We start from the raw sequence: 21,164 nt of genomic DNA, 5'->3' as shown, positions 1-21,164 counted from the left end.
AAAGATAAGAACTTATTAGAGAGGAATGAGTCTACGCGCGAAACTATAACGCAAACAAGAATGAGGACCCATCGAAATGACAGGAGGTGGTGGAATGTCCTTCTTCGTATTCTTCGGAGGTAGATGCTTAGATGGATGGGCTTTTTCACGCGCACGTGTGTGTGTGTGTGTGTGTGTGTGTGAGAGTTCTGGTAGTTTGGAATGAAATACTCCACAACCTTAAAGAACCAAACCAAAATGCATCAATGAGTCCATAACGACTTATATTATTAAGCAATTTCTCTAAAGAAGTTGTCTAATTATTAAAATTAGTGAGAATAAGTGAACTAAACTAGGTATAACTCATGGCTTATTTATTTAGGTTCAAGTTTACTAGCATCCTTCCGAACAGAGGCTTATTGCGGAAAATTATAGTTACTATCATGTAAAGGAATACTTCCTAGTAGTATATTCGACCCATTTCGGTCCTGTTTTTCCATACCCACCTACTTCATTAGCTGGATGCTACGAAATGCTTCGAAAGAAAAATTCATTTTTCATATCTGCCTTCTTTCATCTTCCAAAGTATTAAGTAGTCACCTGCTGATTCTTTTCATACTTGATACCTATACTGTTGATATAACATTATTCAGTAAAACGTAAAATATTACTTTTCATTTTTTTTTCTAGTTTCTACTACTACAGTAATTAGCGACAGAAGACTCACTCACATTTCACTACAATTTACAAATAAAAAATATTTACAATTACAAAAATAAGCCAGTGTCCTTTAAATAACCAATTATATTCTCTATATTAATGTTTTCACCTAGAGCTACATTCACTGATACATCGTACTTCTTTCTTGTGTCTTAATATTCTATGCACTCACTGTATGTTAAACACTAAGTTCTACATCACAGATTTCGCATTTTAGTAACTGGTGTTAGAAGATTTTTATGATTTAATTGATATGATCCAGGCGTAAGCTTGAAATTCTGACTTGGTGTGGTCTCTTTGATGTTGGTTGGAGCCAAGCACTCACACTTTAGATTTAATTTCACATTTCATGTATTGAAAAGAAACTTCGTCTATTTGGATGCAGTCCTGTTAGTTTGCTGCTGATCGGGTCTACTTCCTCGTTTCCTTTTATATCGGAATGTGATGATACAAACGTAAAATCGACGGGGGTATCTTCATTGTTCAAGTCCTCTATTTCTGGTTCAATCAGTGAGAGCTAATTGAATCTGTTAATATTGGAGATAGAGACTTTGTTGATTCTCTTATATGAATGAGTGCTTGTAATATTGCATATAATTCTGCAGTGTATGTAGATGTCACAGAATTTTAAAGATGTATTCTCAGGGGAAGGATGGCTGCTTCTAGTCCGTCTGAGGATTTGGAAGCGTCTGTGAAAATCATGTAGTGGTTGTGGTAGTTTATTTCTTTTAAAAAGGGTTGTTTAATGAGTTTAAATGGATTTTCCAGGTATCAATTCAACCAAGGTTGGGAAACTGGAGTTGTAGGTTTCCTCTGACTATTTCGTAAAACGGTGGGTCCAATCTTGTTGTGCTGTACGTATTTTGGAAACGATCTGTAAAGTTATTTGTATACGTTGGGTGTTCTTTATTACTAGTGATTTTTGAAGCATATGAAAGACATATGTTTGCGATGCTAGCTTAGAAGTGGGGACCCTGTTAGGCATTGTAAGCTTTCATCTGTTTTGAATGGTCTCCAAGGGTTTTAATATCGATTTTTTAGTGGAAGCGTATATATGTGTATTGTTGTATTTTGGTCAGCTCCCCGATTTTTACTGGCTATAGTTTTTATAATGTTTAATCCTTCTGGCATATTCTTTTAAATCATCTGTACGTTTTTTCCACGATAGATTTTTATCAAAAGTAATGCCTAAGAACCGAAGACATCGGCTTATAGTCTACCTTTGACAAGCGGTGACCAAGAATCTAGTTTGTCATTAATAGCAATCAGGAAAAGTATTCAGGAAAAGTATAATGCTTATCATTGATTCTTGTGGAAAACCGTTCACTTGGCTACGAGATTGGAGGAAATTTCAAATGAATTGTAGAATATTACCTCTATAATGCCAGTTAAGTAATTTCTATTTGATTAGAAGACCATATATTGTCGTAAGCTAATACAATTGTGTTTTCAAGTAATAGTCAATATCTTATTTCATATCGTAATTAACACAAACAAAAAAAGAGACATTATTAGATCTGGAATTTGAACAATTATTTCAATTTCTACCAATGTTCGAGAAGTTTTGGACAAATTCACCAAAATGTGACTCCATTGGCCAAATGATCTCAAATGATAACAATTGAAGTGAATTGTGGTTCAATGATACCGATTGTTCTGTCCACCACTAGCTCTGCTAATTTTACGCGCCGACCACTAGTTTTGCGATTTTTAACTTACTAAACCATTTTAGGTAATCTTTACCGAAAATTATATTTTGTATCATACAAAGCCACTAATTAACACAAGCAATTACATAAGAAGCAGTAAGAATTTTCGCCTATCCCGAAATTTCGTCCTCAAAGAATGGATGCTAGACATACCAGAAAACTATTTTGTGTGGATGATGACGATGATGCTGTATGGTTGGATGAGAAAGATGATGACACAACTAATGTTTCTCACATTAACCAACCCAAACGAGAATGAAGTGGCTGCAATGCCAGTTATAATTAATTTAAAAGAGTGGATTCATAGTCCATGTACTCAAAATTTACTAGTTTATATCCTTAATTAAAATAATTTTATTTAAATTTTATTTGTTGTGTTAATTTCTTTAATTAATATAATTAATCGTTTTTTATTTCGTTAATTGTTTCATTTGATGTTAATTTTATTGAAAAATAATGTAAATGGAAATAAAATGATTTCGGAACCACTGTTTTCATTCAATAATTTATAAATATAATTTGCAAAATATGTAACGTCACACTAGGGTGGGGAAGAGTCTCATAAATGTGACCAGCTGTGACATCGACGGGGGGAGGGGTAGAAAATCCTGAAATTCGTGTGACATAATTTATGTATGACTCCTTTTTCCCAACTACTTAATTTCGTGGATGTATGAAATCGACGCTACTGTACTCATGTGATTGATGTCAATGCGCCATTTACCGATTGCTTGTCCGGTACCGAATTCTTTGCCGATATTATCGGAACTTGATTAATCGTCGAATCCGGCAGCTAATGTGCATCTCATTAACAACCGTGCTGCCAACTTTAATGACAATCGTTTCTGACAGGAAATAGAGAAAAGTGGAATGAAAGGGTGGGAGAAGGAGTTGAAAATTTGATTGCGAAACATCAGTGCTGTAGATTCGTAAGGTATTTGATATCTAATTGAAATTTAAAGTATTTGAAGATCAATATTCGACAAGAACTTCAAAGACATTATCCGGTCAATCCATAAAAAGTTTTGTAATATAATATTACCATATGTAGATCCCATCAAGGGAAGATACCATGAGGTTACTAAAAAGTGTCAAATCCTATACTTTATCAATTTACAAGGTGATTAATTAAATTTTTCCATGATGCAGTACACTACGATCAAGCATACGATGTATTAGCTTAACTTAGAAATTCCGGCTTTGGAAAACTCAATTTAGGAAGTCGTATAGAATAGTGCACCCTGTATAATTTACTTCCAAATGCAATAAGTGATTTCCAAACTACATAAATATACAATGAAAACGACGTATTCGACAATGTTGTCGCACTTTAAACCAAAAATAGAACTATAATGATGTATCACATAATATATCTAAGGGCAGAATCAATTATTTTTCAATTTTGAATTATTAGACAAAATTGATTGAAAAGTAAAACCTCTTGTATTTGTTAATGTGTGTTGATTATAAATGATAATAATCAACATGATCAGATAATAATACATTGTATAAACTGAACCAAATATAATAACAAGTCTTTTAAAACAATATTAGCGTTAATAGTTGGGCGGCGTTTCTTGATATGTCATGTCATACCCATTGTCATCGTTATTTATGTCTACGAGAATACATATTTCTTCTATGTGTATCTACATTACTTACTATTGTATTAGCTTTGGTAGAGGTTTTGTTACTTTCGTTCCAAATGCCACATCAGTTTTCGACCTCAAAATATGCCGACATAATTTTGGTTTTTTGGCTCTGTATGGTAGAGCTGCTGCTAGAAAATATCACAGGAGGTTTAAAAAATAAGTAGAGTCTTATAAAAAAATAATATATACACTTATCATATTCAAATGGTGAGGATTACATGCTGAAGATGAAATCCATACTTTAGACTTTTGTAAATGTGTTAACACATGATATTCTCCCTGGGGAACTCTACGAGTACATGTGGTAGACGTATGTGAAATTCCCTATGACTCACCCTGTATAGATATGGAATTTTATTTTTTATTTACATTTTCCAGAAATTGATAAATCTGCACTTTCTTAGGCTTTGTGACTTGACTTTAGGATCTAAAATCTAAATATAACTGATTTTAATGCACCATTCTTCGAGTTTTATCCATAACTTCAATTATTTTTTTGCTTTCCTTATATCAGAAAATCATTATTTTGATTTCACTCATTAAGAAATTTATTTCTCATAATTTTACTCCCAAAATACGAGGTTGATCCCATAAGTACCTGGCCCAACTAAAAAAAAACACCAAAGTTTTGGAAAAAAATAGTTTTGAACGTAATCTCCTTCTAGCTCCACATACTTTTCCCAGAGATGTTCAATAAGTTCGATACACTTTTTATAATAAGAATCGTCGAGCTCTTAATCTTTGACCACAGAGCTATTATTTCAAGTTTGGGAAATGAAACAAATCCGAGGGGGCTAAATCGGATGAATAGGGTGCATGAGATAGCAATTCAAAGAGCATCCTAAAAAAAAGAAGCCTGCAGATGGAACGGTTTTTGCCTATTTTTGGAGCCGGTTCTCCCTTTTCAGTCCATTGTTTTGATTTTTCTTTTGTTTCGAATGAGAAGTGATGGACCCACGTCTCATCCGTGGTTATGAAAAGGCACAAAATTTCTATGAAACATTGCCAAACACTCGATGGAAACATCTTCACGGCGCTGCTTTGGTTTCATTGTGAGCAATCGCTGCACCCATCTTGCACACAGCTTTCTTATGTTCAAATTTTTAATTGATGTGCGATATACCTAGTTCTAGTTCAACCTTTATATTGGTTGGGCTAACGCCTTCCAAATAAAAGTTTGTATAACATAAATCTTGAGTTTCAAAGAAATTAATACTATACGTATCAACGAAATGAAGCATGAGGAAGCTGGGATAGATATAAACTTTTTAAGCGAATTAAGATATTGAATATTAATATGAATATTCAACAAAACAGTCGTAGAGATCTCTAAGGCCTCACGAAGACATTTAGATCAAAAATAAACGTAGCTACTAGAAACGTTGAAATATAATTTTGTACTAGTTGGGCTTTGGCAAAAACTATCAGGCACTTTTGGTAAAATCAACTATACAGACTGTCTTTACGTAGATTATAATTGAAAGCGGCCCTTAGAGACATGTGTAATTTTCTTTATTTACATTAGGTAATGTGATGAACAAATTCTCATTAACGGTATGTTTCTTATATGGTGAAAGACTATCCATCTTAATACTATTCTACATACTAAACCTTTATTTTTATATAGATATGTTTAAGGTGAAAAAAAGATGTTTTGTGAACCATATTTCATCAACAATATTCCAAAGGTAAAGACCACGTAATCGTTAGGAGATCAAATGGTTATAACATGATATTGATTAATAAAATACCTTCATTAGTTGTGAAATAATACACTTGACTAGTGTTTATATCATGTTACACTCAGTAAATATAACCATGATGGGGAATATTAGGTTACGGAAACACATAAACTTATCGAGTCTAACACATGTCTATTGTAGACATGCATGAACCATCTGTATTTTATCTATACGTATATTCAGTAATTTGTAATTTCTTTTATATAATAAATTGAACTTCTAACATTTAGTGCAAAGTTTCTTGAATAATTGTGCATTTAAATAATTGTTAATAAATAATAATTATTATATTCTATTGTTCATTTGTATTCAAGTGCTCAATAGTGGCTGTCCACCCTTATTAGCATACCTACGGAAAACCACTATTCTAATTTCATTGGGATCCACTTCCAGCTTCAATTTTCCATTCTAAAACCTCAAAGTTGATTTGCAGCTCTATTTAAAACTTTGCAAATAATACTAGATCATCGGCATCATATTAATATTCTTATTTCTATAGAAAATGACTTAGCACCATAGACTTCCAAGTTAAGAGAAATAATTTGTTCCATGATAATCTATGTTCAAGAGTCAAATGCTTTCCTAAAATTTACAAATAGTCCAAATAATTTCCTAGACGAGACGTAAATAATTATTAATAATTATGTATTTCCATTTTTCATTTTGTTCTGTCATTATTTATATGAATCTTATATTTTCTCTCTTTTCATAATTTTTGGGTCTAATTTTGAATAAAGTTGTTGGAATTATGGATAAGGTAGCAGCAGTGTATTTATAAAGAAGAATTAAATACCTTTTCAATTGAAAGATTATTTTATTTCTCTTAGAATTTCGGAGGTATGTCCTTACAATGTTAATGATCGGAGAGAACTTAACTACCTACTTTTTAAACTTGATACATTTTGGATTCTATTATCCATTTTTTACATAAACCTATACCTAAGTACAATTCCAAATTTCCAAAAAGTTTATGCATGTAACGATTCATTGTTTTTATTCAGATGGAAGTCGAAATTGTTATATGCTGAATAAACAGACACGCATATTTTATTAAGATATATGCAAAGCCTATTCAATTTATTTATTTGAATATATTTTCAATATAAATTGATTTGGCCACATTTTGCTATTAACTGAATATTATTCGAACTCGAATGTCCAGTTTAAACAAACAAAATATGATACACACCAATGCTAATGAAATAATAAATATTTTCGCTATATATATATAAATTTTGACAGCTGTGAAAATACTTTTCGTGAATCGTCGAATTGCAATAGATTAATAATAAATATACTTAAATCGAATATTTCAAATTAAAGTGATAGAAGCTGTGGATTCAAAATTTAAAGGCAACCCCTTTTGTGACTACTCGATAAATGGAAAATTTATTCACTTCAGTTAATTCAGCAATTCTTATTATGATTGCATTATCAGATTGCTGAATATTTGCTGTTTTTAAACATTCGGATATATTCAAAATAACTTACTATGTTTGTATATACTGACAGGAATATTTCGAAGAAATTGTGTACATTGGCTTACCGACAACTTCTGCCAGTAGAAATGCATTTATGTTTACGATTCGATGTTTTCATCGGTAGACAGTGGATATTATGAGTCCACGTGGACTGACGGTTTCTTGGATGTTTACCGAATTTTATACAGGGAGTAAACATTATTTTTCATTTCTTAATTTGGTGCCGTGCGTATTTATGCAATATTGATTGTTCCTCGCATAACTGTCTTCTTTAATTGATATTGGAAGAACTATAAATATTCTAATCGATTTTCTGAATTTCCAAATTTAAGATCTAATTCTTGTCACAGTTTTGTAAAAAAGATAATCGTTACTTTAGAAACAAGCAATTGCAAATAATTTTTCTACATCTAAAAACTTATTTGTCTATCTAATTCTCCCTATGTACCTCTAGTCTATATCGTTTAAAATTCGTTTCACCGGCACCATTCCCCAACATGCAATCACAAACCAAACTCCCGCATATATATTCTCGATGACTCATCGTAACCCCATTTAAATGACAAATGTAATCTGCACTTTTTCATCCATAGAACATCCCTTCTACGTCTGGATAAAAAATTGTCTAGATTTACCCTTCTCGAAAGAAACAAACAAATGCTACCTTAAAAAAAAACATCTGAATACTTTTACTCTTTACCTTTCACGTATTTATAGTAGAGGAGCAGATCACTTGAAATGTGCTATGAATGTAAGCATAAAGGAAATTTTCTTAGCTTGAGAAGCCAAATACGAGTGAAAACATTTTCTTAAATCACAATTCAAAATGAATATTATGATATCTAGACTCAAAAAAGTTTTACGATATTATATTTATTTCCCGCATTTCCTTTATATAAAAGAATCTATCTAAAATAATATCTTACGGAAATTATGCTGATCATGACTGATGCATGACTATATAATTTTTGGATCAATAATCAATGATTATTTTCAATGTCGATAATAACACAGTAATCGTATTATTTTTGGTATAATTTGTGTCCATCGTTTGCACATAAATTAGGTACTAGCTAGTCACGAGTTAATCACACAAAAGTTTGAACATTTTTATATATTTTTCAAAGTCATGCACTCTGAATATTCCGGTACCATTGCTATTAAATGTTTACGGTTCAGGATTCCGAGAATTTCAAATTATCCGTTTTCGGTCTATAGCTGTGGTGTGGTATTTTCATTCACTAGGGGGTTTCTATTTGAACAGAGCTCAAAGCTTCGAAGTTACAATATTTCCTCTGTAGCTTGTTTAACAGTATATCGAATACTCTTCTGTTTAAAGTACTATTTGCTTAAAATTTACTGAAGATAGTCACTTTAAAATATAAATAAAAAATGAATAAGAAAATTACTTAGGAACAACTAGAAAATAGAATAAATCGTTCCAAATATACTAAAAACTGGAAGTTAATGATAAATAATACATCATTCAATAAATCGTGTGACTGACACACAGATGGAGCTGTCATTGTGAAATCCATATGACGTTTATGAAGTACCAACTTTCAAAAGACTATGTGTAAAAGTTCATGACATTTCGATTAATCAGAAAAAAGCCATTTAAGTGAAGCTACTTTTGTTATTTTCAAAACAATGAATTCAAAACAATTCCGTGTGTAAATTTATCATGATGAATCTTGATGAAAAAGAAAAAACTGTATTGGCTTCAGTATTTTGGGATCTTGGCATGGAATATTGTTCATCGAATATCTCCAAAAGGGAGAGATAATCAATTGCGAATACTACATAGAATTGGCCTCAAATGTCGAAAAAAAACCATTGTTTCAAGACAATGCACCGATTCACCGTATAGTCTAAATCTGGCACCCAGTAACTACTGGCTATTCGCCGATCTCAAAATAATACTCGCCGGTAAGAAATTCAGCTCAAATGAAGAAAGAATTTCTGAAACTGATGCCTTTTTGAGGCAAAATACTAATCCTTCTACAAGCGCGGCGTTGAGAAGTTAGAGAAGCGTTGTAATGATTGTATTGATCTTGAAGTAGATTACATTGATAAATAAAATCTATTTTTGGCAAAAAATGGGTTTTTCTTAGTTGGTCACACGACTTATTGACAGATAAGATGAGAAAACTTGAATAAAATTAGGAGGACAGATTCCAAATATTGCTTTCCCTTGATACAGTATGTGACATTACTCGGAAACATTTAAAAAGTTGATTTTATTATAATTATTGATCTATATTTTCTCATAGTTTTAGATAATCTTATTTTTATCAAAATATATTTTGATAAGGTTACAAATAGGTTGAAACTGAAATTTTTATCTTTTATTTTTACCTGATGTTTTATCAAAAGACACCTAAAATCAAATATATAATTTGATAATATAAATTCTCAGTTGCGACCTACTTCGGTCATTAACAGAATATGACTTTATATTTTGATGATTCCAGAACGAAATCCCGAATCAATAAGCCACAACTGTCGCAGGGGTATTGGTGGTACACTTCGCAGTCCACAGCGATCAGGTACGGAATATCGCATTACATCCACAATCAGATGTAATGGTCGATAGAATGTACAGGACCATTAGAAGTTGTTTACAGCCACCAGAGATATCTATTCCTATTTGCAATTGCTTATCAATGTGGTATCAATGTGTCTACTGATGAAACACCCACGAAAATCTTATTTGGACGTGAAATGAGGATTCCTTATGATATAGAAATTGGCTGTCAGCCTGGAGAAGATTATGTGATATACAATGAAGAAACGATACGACACGTAAGCTATAGAAGGCGGTTTTAAAGAAGGAGACGAGGAGAAAGGGATCTTCTCCAAAATTACAAAAATCCCTTAATGAAAAAAAAAAGGATCAATGATATCATCTATCGCATAAGCAAGATCCTTAATAAAAACCGAAAGTAGTCCACTAAAATCTGCTAGCATCGTTCGAAGGAGACCATATACTAGAGGAAGGAGTGAACTATATCCAAGAAAAATCTGACCCTGCTTTGTGCATACAGAGGTACCGAGAAAGCTAATTATGGAATCAATACTGAAAAACATCATCTATTCACTCCTCCCGGAGATTATTCACTGGTAAGTTTCTACCTGGTAACCAAAAACGAATTTCAAAATCGATCCACCTACGGCAATATCTAGAAAGTGCTTCAAAGCCTTCGAGGCCATGTGTTCAAACATGTGTTCAAATCAAAGTGAAGAAACTGGCTATTGCTAAGATAACTAACAACCATGGTAGAGGAGGTCCAAAGTGTATTAATACATTAATACATATTAATTTATAGCTGTACTCCTCATCATGAGTACCCAAAGGGTACGGTGCCCTGTTATTTTCATAAGACCGGAAAGTTTAGAAATGAGTCCATTGTAATTGTGAGTGTTAGTGTAAACAGTGAGTTCAGTAAAAAGTACTGTTTATTTTGAAAACAAACACAATAACTACACATTATTCAAAAGCAGGCTAAAATTAACAATCGTCGAAAATATCGATTTTTTTCATCAGATTTCCCAGAAAAATGATTTTTCTAGATAGCTAGTTGTTGTATTAATCCCACGATATAATCTTCAAATTTTCTTTTCCTCCTCTGAATCACATATTTTCACAGCCCATTCCAGATGATTCTGTTTTAATTATAGAAAGTACACAGTAAGATCAATATAAGGAACACAGTAATAATTTGGGGTACAGGTTACAACATTTTCCAAATTTTCTTTCGAATATAAATGAAATATTCATAGTCAATGAAATAAGATGAAATGCCTGCCGGCATTTCTATGTAAAATATTACCTCAAACGACATTTTTTCGTTTTTGAGAAAACGTAATTTCACGTAATTTTTCAACCTTGATACAGTGTTAGGCATAAATTGAGTACTGACTCGTTTATATATCGAAATATATTCTCATAAAACATGCCGTTCAAATAAAAGACTATAATAAAGTTATGCTTTTCCGCGAGAGAAAAAGAAGAACGCAATGCTGTAACCAGGACAAGACAGAGCAGTAATAGGAAAGTTCGTACTGATTTTTCTACATTACATAGGTATCATTCATGTCTAATTATAATTGAATAAACTAATTAAGCAGAGAAGATAATCGATATGTAATAGAAAATTGAAATAAACGCTTACGAGTAATCTATAATATAAAAATGGATCGCTGAATGTGTTTGCTAAGCGTAAATCTCGAGAACAGCTGAACTGATTTAACTAATTTTTGAGTACGAGGATAGTTCGGAGAAAAAAATTCATTCTTAAGGCCCCTCCACACTCTCGCGAGAATGTCACGAGAACGAAAGAAACATGTGAGAAATGTGAATGTGGAACCGATTCGCGAATTTTTCTCAAGTTGTCGCGCTGTTCTCCGGCAAAGATGGAGAACAGCGCGAGAAAGGAACGCGAGAACGTAAGAACAGGCGAGAAGGTTTATTGAATCCACACTCGCATGTTTCTCAGTAACGAGCAAGTCGCCGATTTGAATGATTTTTCGCCATTTCTTTTCTCTTCAATATACGCGTAACTATAATATGCAAATGTGCATAACAATAAACTTGCCGCAGTCACTTTAGCGTCCATCGTTATCGAACGGAGAACTGTAGTGAGAACTTTGTGAGAGTGTGTACCCAAAAGAAGTCCTCACTACGTTCTCACTGAGAATCTCGTGAAGATTCTTAGCGAGATTCTCGCTAAAGTGTGGAGGGGCCATTAAGCAGACCCATCGTTCCGAATAGCAGATTCTTGGATTTTATTAAAACTAAAGATTATGGATTATTTATTATTATTCATTACTTACGTTCGATCGCATTATATCTCCAATGTTATTATCGTATTTGACTGACATCCAAAAGATGTAGTAACCCGTTGTAACAAATATGTAGAACGATCCCGACGATCACGAAAAACTGCTTCAGTATACATACTTTTTGACGAAACAATAACACCAATTGTGGGTAATGATACTGCCACTGAAGAAGCAGATACTTTAATAATTAATACTGCTATAAGCGGTTCATCGGTATTAGATTTTGTAGTAGTCGTCGGTGACTCGTTCTTCTGTCGGTGCTATCAACGCATCTAAACATATACATCCTCAAATCAAGAAAAGGAAAAATTTCAGCGCCCAGTGGTTGTGATACCACATCACCATTATTTAATAAAATTTATCAAATTACTCTGGAAAAACCCTGATTTAAATGAGGTTATCGAAGAATGCAAAAATCCAAATGCTGATCCAGAGGTCATTGCTAAAGCTGGCGAACATTTCCTCATCGAATTATACAGTTACAGTGATGTGACAAGTCGTAAAAGTACATCTTTAAATAATTATAGATATGTATGCTTCACATCATCAGCATATAAAAGTAAATTTAATATTGCGTCGCTACCACCAATAGAAGCAGCAGCACGACAACATTTGTTTCGAACTTATCACCAGGTTCAGCAGTGGTTTGGAAACGAATAAAATATACAACAATGGGGATCGAAAAAGGACAAGAACGGGCTCATTCCTATTACTTCATTCGAACCCCCTGCTCCGAAAAGCTTGTTGAAACTTATTTCATGCAAATTCAAGAAAGGTTGTAAAAAAGCTTGCGGATGCAGAAAGGCAGGGCTAAAATGCTCCGTTGTGTGCGCGAACTGTGGTGGTTCTTGTGATAATTCGTAATTTTCCTCACAAGATAGCTGCGAAGAAGAAGAAACGGACACTATTCTCGAGCATATAAACTACAAAATAGAGAAAGAAGAAGACTGCGATGAAACTAATTATCCAATCGCTGATGATACAGAAGAAACTTCCGTCTTGGTATTTCAATCAGTGCTGAAGACGATGAAAACACCTGGGCCGTCAACAACAATGAAACGACGGAGATTGAACTAAATTTTGAAATAGTGTGTCAGAGGTGGATTAGGCCTACTGGGTATAACGCGATAAAAAACGCACCGCTTTCTCTACCTCATGGTAATGTGGAAACTATTTCATTACTTCCTAATGTTCAAATTTGGCAGACACTACGATATGTTGAGAATTTACTGTAGCCTAAGTTCCGCAAGGAGAATATTGTGACTAAACCCAAATGCAATAGGAAGTCGTATATCACTGGTTATAGCAAACCATTTTGAAAAAAATTGTTACTTTGTTACTCCTAGGGGTTCGCAGATTATATTTTTGCTGTATTCAATGAAAACGAAAAAAAAAACAGTCAGATGACAGGTTGGCAAAGATTGTAAAGGAAGAACAACCGAATAAATCCCTAACACCAGTGTGACCCCCTACAAGATGGTATGAAAGCTGGTCTTCATCATCCCAGCTGCAGTTAGGTAACCATTGATTCAAACACAGCATTAACGTACAATGAAGAAGAAGATGATGAAAAAAAACTATTATTTTTAGTAGTATATATTCAAAATTGACTGCCAAACACTAGGTTGGAGCTCATATCTGATACCGCTACATATATATATTACCGACTCATTCATTTTATTATAATCAATATGAGAATGTTTACAATGAGCCCCCTGTGAGGTACAGACTGCATTATTACAGTATTCAATAGTTTCAGTTAGTTAGAATTAATTTGTGTAATAAAGAAATTTTAACTTGTAGACTAATGGTGTACTACAGAAAGGCGGGTTCTTTCCCATTTATTCACGACCGTTCAATGCATGTTTTTTTTTGAAAATGAATTATTTTTCAAATCTATGCCAACTAAAACATAATATAAAGGCATATAACTTTAAATCATAATAGTCGTCGGTATAAATAGCCATTTACATTTCCAAAGAAATAATAGAATTTTGCCGTAGAAATAAATACGGTTCTGGATTCCAGGATCGTTAGAAAAGTGCTTTTTGATTTATAAACCAAGAAAATAGGACGCTTGGGCTTGTTTCAGCATATACTCTACTCAGGTTACTATTTTATCTGAAGGTAGAATTTTTTTGTTGAAATATACTCGAATTAATTTAGTTTTGAAATAGAGCCACAAAAATTTCAATTTATTTTCAGTTGAACTTATTTCAGAAATTTAGGTTGAGGTAACTCATTATTTATAGGTGATATATGCTTTTTTGGACTAAATGTTGTTACTAATATGACCAAGAAGTATTGATCTTCGATGGATCTAAATTTAAGAACCGATTTTAACAAAATACATTTTGTTAAGCTTTCCGTAAATTTAAGATGAGTTTGATGAGTATTACTCAGTTAGGGTATTGCCATAAGTATCTAAAAAGGTCACGGATAGCTGAAAAAAAAACGTTTCGGCTTCCTCTCTGAAGCTATTAGATAGGGATGGGGGGAGGGATTCGTTTATTGGCAAGAAGTGATCCGATTCCGTGGTCTCAATTTGCCTACTCCACGCAACGAATCACCCCTTTTTGGTTGATTCTAAGGCTCAATATGCCCCTTACTTGGAATTTCACCCAGGAAATGGAAAGCTGAAACAAAAAAAGTACAAAACAATTAAATATAAGGAAATATACTTATCACCGAGAACACTGAGGACACTAGCACTAACACTGACGGTCTAGAGCTAACTGGTGAGCTAATCACCTGAACCTTGTAATTATAGAAGACATATTGACGAGTTTTGTCTTTTTGACGCGCAAGTATATTTTTGGCAGGAGAGGTTTTAAATGTGTAGAATTGGGCTTCTCGGGGGGTTTTAGAAGAGTTGTATCTGGAGCTGACCAAAGTAGCATAATAAGAAAGCGGATTCAAAAGATGTTCCCAGGTTGACGGCAATATCTGGCTATCTTCACTTGTCTTTAGAAAGTTTGCACGTTTTTCTATTTCGTTAGCTTCTCGAATTATTCTGGACTTGAAAGAGCGAAATGAGACGAAAATTTTGGTTCTATTGAAATCGATTATGTGTCTGATATGATAGACAACAAATGTTCCTTCGCCTTGGCGGAAATACATCGATTTGTTTGACCAAAGTAGTAATGGGGTTTAATACACTCCATGGTGTTCATTGGTTATTTCATCTTTGACGGATCTGACTAAGTGAAAGAGTTTCTGAGCCGTTGGCGATATTCATACCGATTGTCTGAAAACGGTAACTTGGTTATCGAAATGCACGTCAGACAGAGTAATTGTGAGTGTTGGTGTAAACAGTGTAATCAGTTTTCAGTTTAGCAGATCCATAATATATAGAAAACGTATGAGACAATCAAGAATCTGTTAGGGAATAATTTGTCCTCACTTTGAAAAGTTTATCTGATCGTTGAGTAACCAATGTATTTTTTATCACAATTCAAACAAAGAATTTCATAAACTATGTTAGGTAATTTATTGGATGGTGTTCTATTTTTGATTTTGATATATTGTTCTAAGTTTCCGAAAGTTTAAAAGTGACCCATTTTATAAAGGTTGAATGTGTATAAATAGGTGAGATAATATTGTTAGAATTAGTGTTAGACGGTAAGACAAGTGGTGCCGAAGTGAATATCAGATGTATTGTATAGAATTCGTTTCAAAATATGAAGAATATGAGTTTTCACAAACAAAATTTGTAAATTTCATGATATATTGAATTAGAAACTTTAAGGACTCTATTTTTCATCTACCTGATTGAGTTAATTAGATATGTTGATATCGACAAAAAGTTCGATGAATATAACGATCTTCGGAGGAGATGTAATTCAATATTCATTAAGGTATTATAACCAGGAAAGTAGTTGTTTTCTTCTTTGTAAACCGGCAGACCTTATTTTCGAAATATTAAATTTCAATATCAAAAACGCATTGAAAAGAAACAACATGTATGTATATATCCTCACAGTTCTTCCCCCACGGTATCTTTTTAGACCTTTTACCGCTGTGAGGCCGGATATATTTCCCCTTCTCTTAAAGCGGGTAAATATTGTCTAAGAAACCAAGAATGAACGAGGAAAAGATAAGAAGTACACAGAGGTGGCTTTGACTCTTGAATAGGTTATAAATATGTACACGAAAATATATTGATATGAAAAAGTTTTTATGAGAATTAAGTTTTTAAGTAGTTGTTTCGTTTTTATTCAAAAGACATCCTCCACATTATTTGTACGTATATAATTTGAACTATGAGTATCAACCTCAAAATACTAAATCTAGCTGTTGTTGTTACGTATGACAGATAGGATAGATTTTATATCACTTTAAACGGTTTTTATTGGTAAGTGGATAAATCCTTTCACCTTATAGAAGAAAATAGACAATATTTTATATATATATTTTCGACGATGATTTTACTTCAATATATGAGGATAAAACGTTGAGTTACTATAAAGCAGACATTTTATTTAATCAGACATCAGAATTTTCATTTGCAATAGGTAAAATTAAAGAATTATCTGAACGATTTCCAATTGAACATTTCCAAAAAGAGGTTAAGATGACACTACTATTGTGAAACCCATATGAGGTTTATGAAGTACAAACTTTCAAAAGACTATGTGTTAAATTTCATGACATTTCGATTAGTAAGAAAATAGTGACAGACATTTAAGTAAAGCTACTTTTGTTATTTTCAAAACAATCTATTCAAAACATTGTGTGTTGATTTATCATTGCTTCTTGATAAAAAATACTGTATAAGCTCAGCAATAGCTTCAAAAATGTTATCAGAACTCTGTTTTATTGAAAAGAACTATTTATTGTTGGTTTGCTGAATTCAAACGTGGTAGTACAGACACCAATGATGGTGAACGTTCTGGTCGTCCAATTGAGGTGGTTACAGCAGAAAACATCAAAAATGTCCACAAATTGATAATATCTAATCGTAAATTGAAATTGCGTGAGATAACTGAGGCAGTAAAGATATCAGAAGACAGTGTGTTTACAATTATGCATGAACATTGGATCACGAGAAAGCTTTTTTCGAAGTGGGTGCCGCGTTTACTCATAGCCGATCAAAAACAACAACGTTGTGATGATTCAGAGCAGTGTTTGGACATGTTTCCAGATTTTTTGCGTCGTTATGTGATAATAGATGGAACTTGGATCCATCACTTCCCTTCAAAATCAAAACGATCATCATTTGAGTGAACTACAGCCGGTGAACCACGTCCGAAGGCACAACAGTCAGCTGTGAAGATTATGGTTTCAGTATTTTGGGATGTGCATTTAATATTGTTGATCGACTATCTACATAAGGAAGAGACAATCGTTTGAAAGTAAATATCGAAAACAAACGGTTTCATATGTGGGAGAAAAAACCACTGTTTGACAATGCACCGATTCACAAATCGATGACAACGATGGTTAAATTGAACGAATCACATTTCGAACTGCTTCCTCATGCACCCTATAGTCCAGATCTGGCCCCCAATGACTTCAAATTATGAATCTTACTTTTTATGAACGATATCCAATGAGATCTATATTTTACCTATATAATTGACGCTGCAGAACGAAAGGCTGTTTGCCATATAACTAAATTGCAAGACCATCTCTGTCTGAATTTAAATTTTGACAAGATCCCTCTTTTTGGAGAAGATTTTATTTTCCGTTACCGCGGGCCACAGACGATAGTAGATTAAATGTTTTGTGTAAAAACTTGGTTACTGCCGATATTCAAATTTTTGTATAGCTGTAGACGCTTTGTATGAAGAGAATAGAAAAGCTCAGAATAAAATTTTAAGCAAGATAGCTGTTTCGTATTTTGTTATTCGACTATAGAAAATAAAGAAGTAGATAAAACGTTAAAGGTTAAGAATATTTAATTAAACCATATCGATACCGATCATCCAGATTTTGATTACAACAATTTCATTCATTCAACAATAAAGATACACTAGATGCACAGGATGCATCATATTAAATATATTTTTTACGAAAAAAAAATATGGAAATATATCAATTCGATATATTTTATAGTAGCTTCCTCCAGTGAAGTGGTAATAGTTGTATATGGGTAACATCAAAAAGGAATATGTAACATCATCCATTCTAAAGCTAGTGCTATAAGAAACAGTAATTGTTGTTTTGCTTCTAGAAAATTTTGTATAGCTGTATGTAAAATTTCAAATCTCAAGTCGTTTTATACTTTTTGGGGGAATCACCTAACACCGCCTTCTAGAAACAGAATTTAATGATACAGCACTATCTATGGATTTAAACATTCATTTTGCTTTATGTTGGTAATAAATTACCTGTTCAAATTCTAACCAAATATCTTCAGTATCATTATAATCAGTTTGCTACTTATTAAAGTTTCCATTTAGGTTGTTATTATGGTCAATTTTACAGGAAAATAATTCTTTAGCTAACTTTTCCTAACCTAATCGATATATCCAATTTTCGGACACACTTCTAGAGTTTTTTTATAAACTGAAGAAAGTTTAAGAAACTATGTCATCATATTAGAAGAAGAACCGGAACAGGAAGAATATATAAGAGACGAAATAGAAAATGAGGAGCTCGAGGAGGAGCCAAGTGATCCATAAGAGTGCAGGAGAGAAATTATCAAATACGTCATAATAATACAGAAAATTTGGAATGAAGAAGAAATCCCCGAGAGATGGACTAATATGTCCAATATTCCAAAAGGGAGATAGAAGAATATGTGAAAATTATAGAGGGATATTACTTCTTGTGATGTCCAAAGTTTTGGCTAAAATTATGAAAAACAGACTCAATGATTACAAAGAAAGGAGAATACCAAGGAGATAACGGATCTGCCTTCCGCTTCATTGACAGCAGACGATAAGACGTCAATCAGATTACAACCTTCCAACATTTCAAACTGTTATATTACCATGAATATAAATAAATTATGAAAAATAAAATTTGCATGCCGATTTTGAAAAAATATTCGTATTATTGTGCTGTGTAATTAAACGCGGCACTCATAATCTATTCCACTCGCCTCAATTCCAAATATTTTCGAAACTGGGCGATTTCAAGAGAAAATATAATATGTAAAGAGGCACTAAGGTCTGTTTTTGTCACTCGTCTGGTTATTAATATCCAGCCTTGTGACAAAAAGTATGACTGTAGGGTCTTGATAGATAAATAACTATTTGCTGATATATGAAAAACATACTTTCAATTATAAAAAATTTAAAAATTCTTGAAACGGAATCAAATGCAAAAAATAGTAACATGGTAACGAGAAAGCTGCCAATGAATACCTAAAAAGCAAATACCTAAAAAATGCTACATATACATGAAGTATAACAAAAGAAAAATTTAAGTTTAGAAAAGGGTGTCAATATAGAACTTACCTGGCGTTTTGTGGTCCTACTGATTTAGCCTCATAAGAAGAACTAGCCGATATTGCATGATCAGGTATCCGTCCTTCTTCCATGCCTAGAGCTGCTCGGCATTCACCTGTAGCAATAAATTTTCTTTATAAATGCTATAGAATTATACAAAAGTTTTGAGAAAAATTGTTAATGAGAGAAAATTGTTTTCTATTTAGTCAAAGTGCCAGAAAAAAAGAGTAGGAATCAAAAAGCGAACCTCTATCTGTATAATCTGATTGTAAACAGAAGGTACGAGAAGAACCATAATTTCCAATTTAACGTTTAACACAATCGAGGTTATTTGATAAATGATTTATCAGTAAAATAGTAAAAATCCTTACAAGTTTATGTAGTCAAGATACTTCATCGCAATTAATATAAATCTATTTTTATGTATATGTGGCTTTGTAAGCTTGTTTGTAACTCTCCTTTGGACTTACTGCCTTATTACTGTTAGTATATCTCACCACTTTAATTGCTTTCGTTAGCCGAGCGGACTAAAGCGTCAACCTCCGAAATTGTGAGTTCAAATCCCTTTCACGCTGTGAAAGAAATTTGTTTCTTTGGTAAATTATTTATTAGGAGGTATCATAATCCAGAATTTGCATTAAGGTACCTACAAGACAACCTAAAAAATGGAGGATTAAAGCGAACGAAGTCAAATCCATTCTTATAATGAAACGTGACACATGTCACATCACTCACACTTAATGGCACATAATTAACCCAGTTAAATGTTACAAAGTGCTTGGGTATTCATCTTGACAGACGTTTAACTTGGCAAAAACATATATTTATGAAAAGGAAACAACTTGGAATTAAATTTAAACAAATGTATTGGATGATTGGCCGTAAATCTGAACTGACTTTGGAAAACAAACTAGTGTTGTACAAGACCAATTTGGACCCGCGGTTTCCACCTGTAGGGGACTGCAATCAATTCCAACCTAGAAATAATACAACGGTTTCAAAATAGAATATTGCGACCTACGTTAAATGCTCCATGGTGTGTTACATCAGCAACTATAGAAAAAGACCTTTAAGTACCTTCTGTAAAAGAAGTAATCAAAAGTTTCAGCAGCAGGAACAGTGATCGTTTAAGTTCTTCACTGGAAGATACTTCTGCATATCTATTAAAATCAACTGAATTACTCAATATCCTACATTGGTTAGATTGTAATTATAACTGAAGTTAACAAAAAAAAAAAGAATTATCATTGCAAATTTTCTTATTACATCGACTGTTGTATATTTACTATACTACCTGTATCAGTATTACTTTAGAATTCAATACCTTAAATGTTATTATGTTGTTTGAGGAGAATTTTATATCCGTGCACCCTCTGTTGGAGATTTAAAATACTAATGATTGAAACTTAAAGAAAAACATTTTATTCTTGACAATAAATCGGACTAGGATGTGAAAAATAAATAGTTTGAAAAAACCAAAAAACACGTTTCCATAGCATAGGAAACTAGGAAGTAAAAAAATTTAAAAATAAATTTTAAAATAAGTTTGAGACAATAATGAATGAAAAATATTAGTATTATTGTTATAAAAAGTGTGAAGCGATTTCTTCCATATTCCTCGTACATCCAGTGCCCAAAG

General features: G+C 32.8%; 1 protein-coding gene across 1 annotated transcript in view; it reads right to left on the bottom strand.

The window, feature by feature from the left end:
- LOC130441137 (discoidin domain-containing receptor 2-like) overlaps window positions 1-21,164 on the bottom strand; it is a 442,354-nt gene that overhangs the window by 320,190 nt on the left and 101,000 nt on the right. The window contains exon 3 of the mRNA XM_056774687.1: window positions 19,535-19,640. Coding sequence (XP_056630665.1) covers window positions 19,535-19,640 — 106 coding nt within the window. The remainder of the gene's footprint in view (window positions 1-19,534; window positions 19,641-21,164) is intronic.

Source organism: Diorhabda sublineata, chromosome 3 (assembly GCF_026230105.1).
Source record: "Diorhabda sublineata isolate icDioSubl1.1 chromosome 3, icDioSubl1.1, whole genome shotgun sequence".
NCBI lineage: Eukaryota > Metazoa > Arthropoda > Insecta > Coleoptera > Chrysomelidae > Diorhabda > Diorhabda sublineata.
This window is presented reverse-complemented; position numbering and strand designations above follow the sequence as displayed.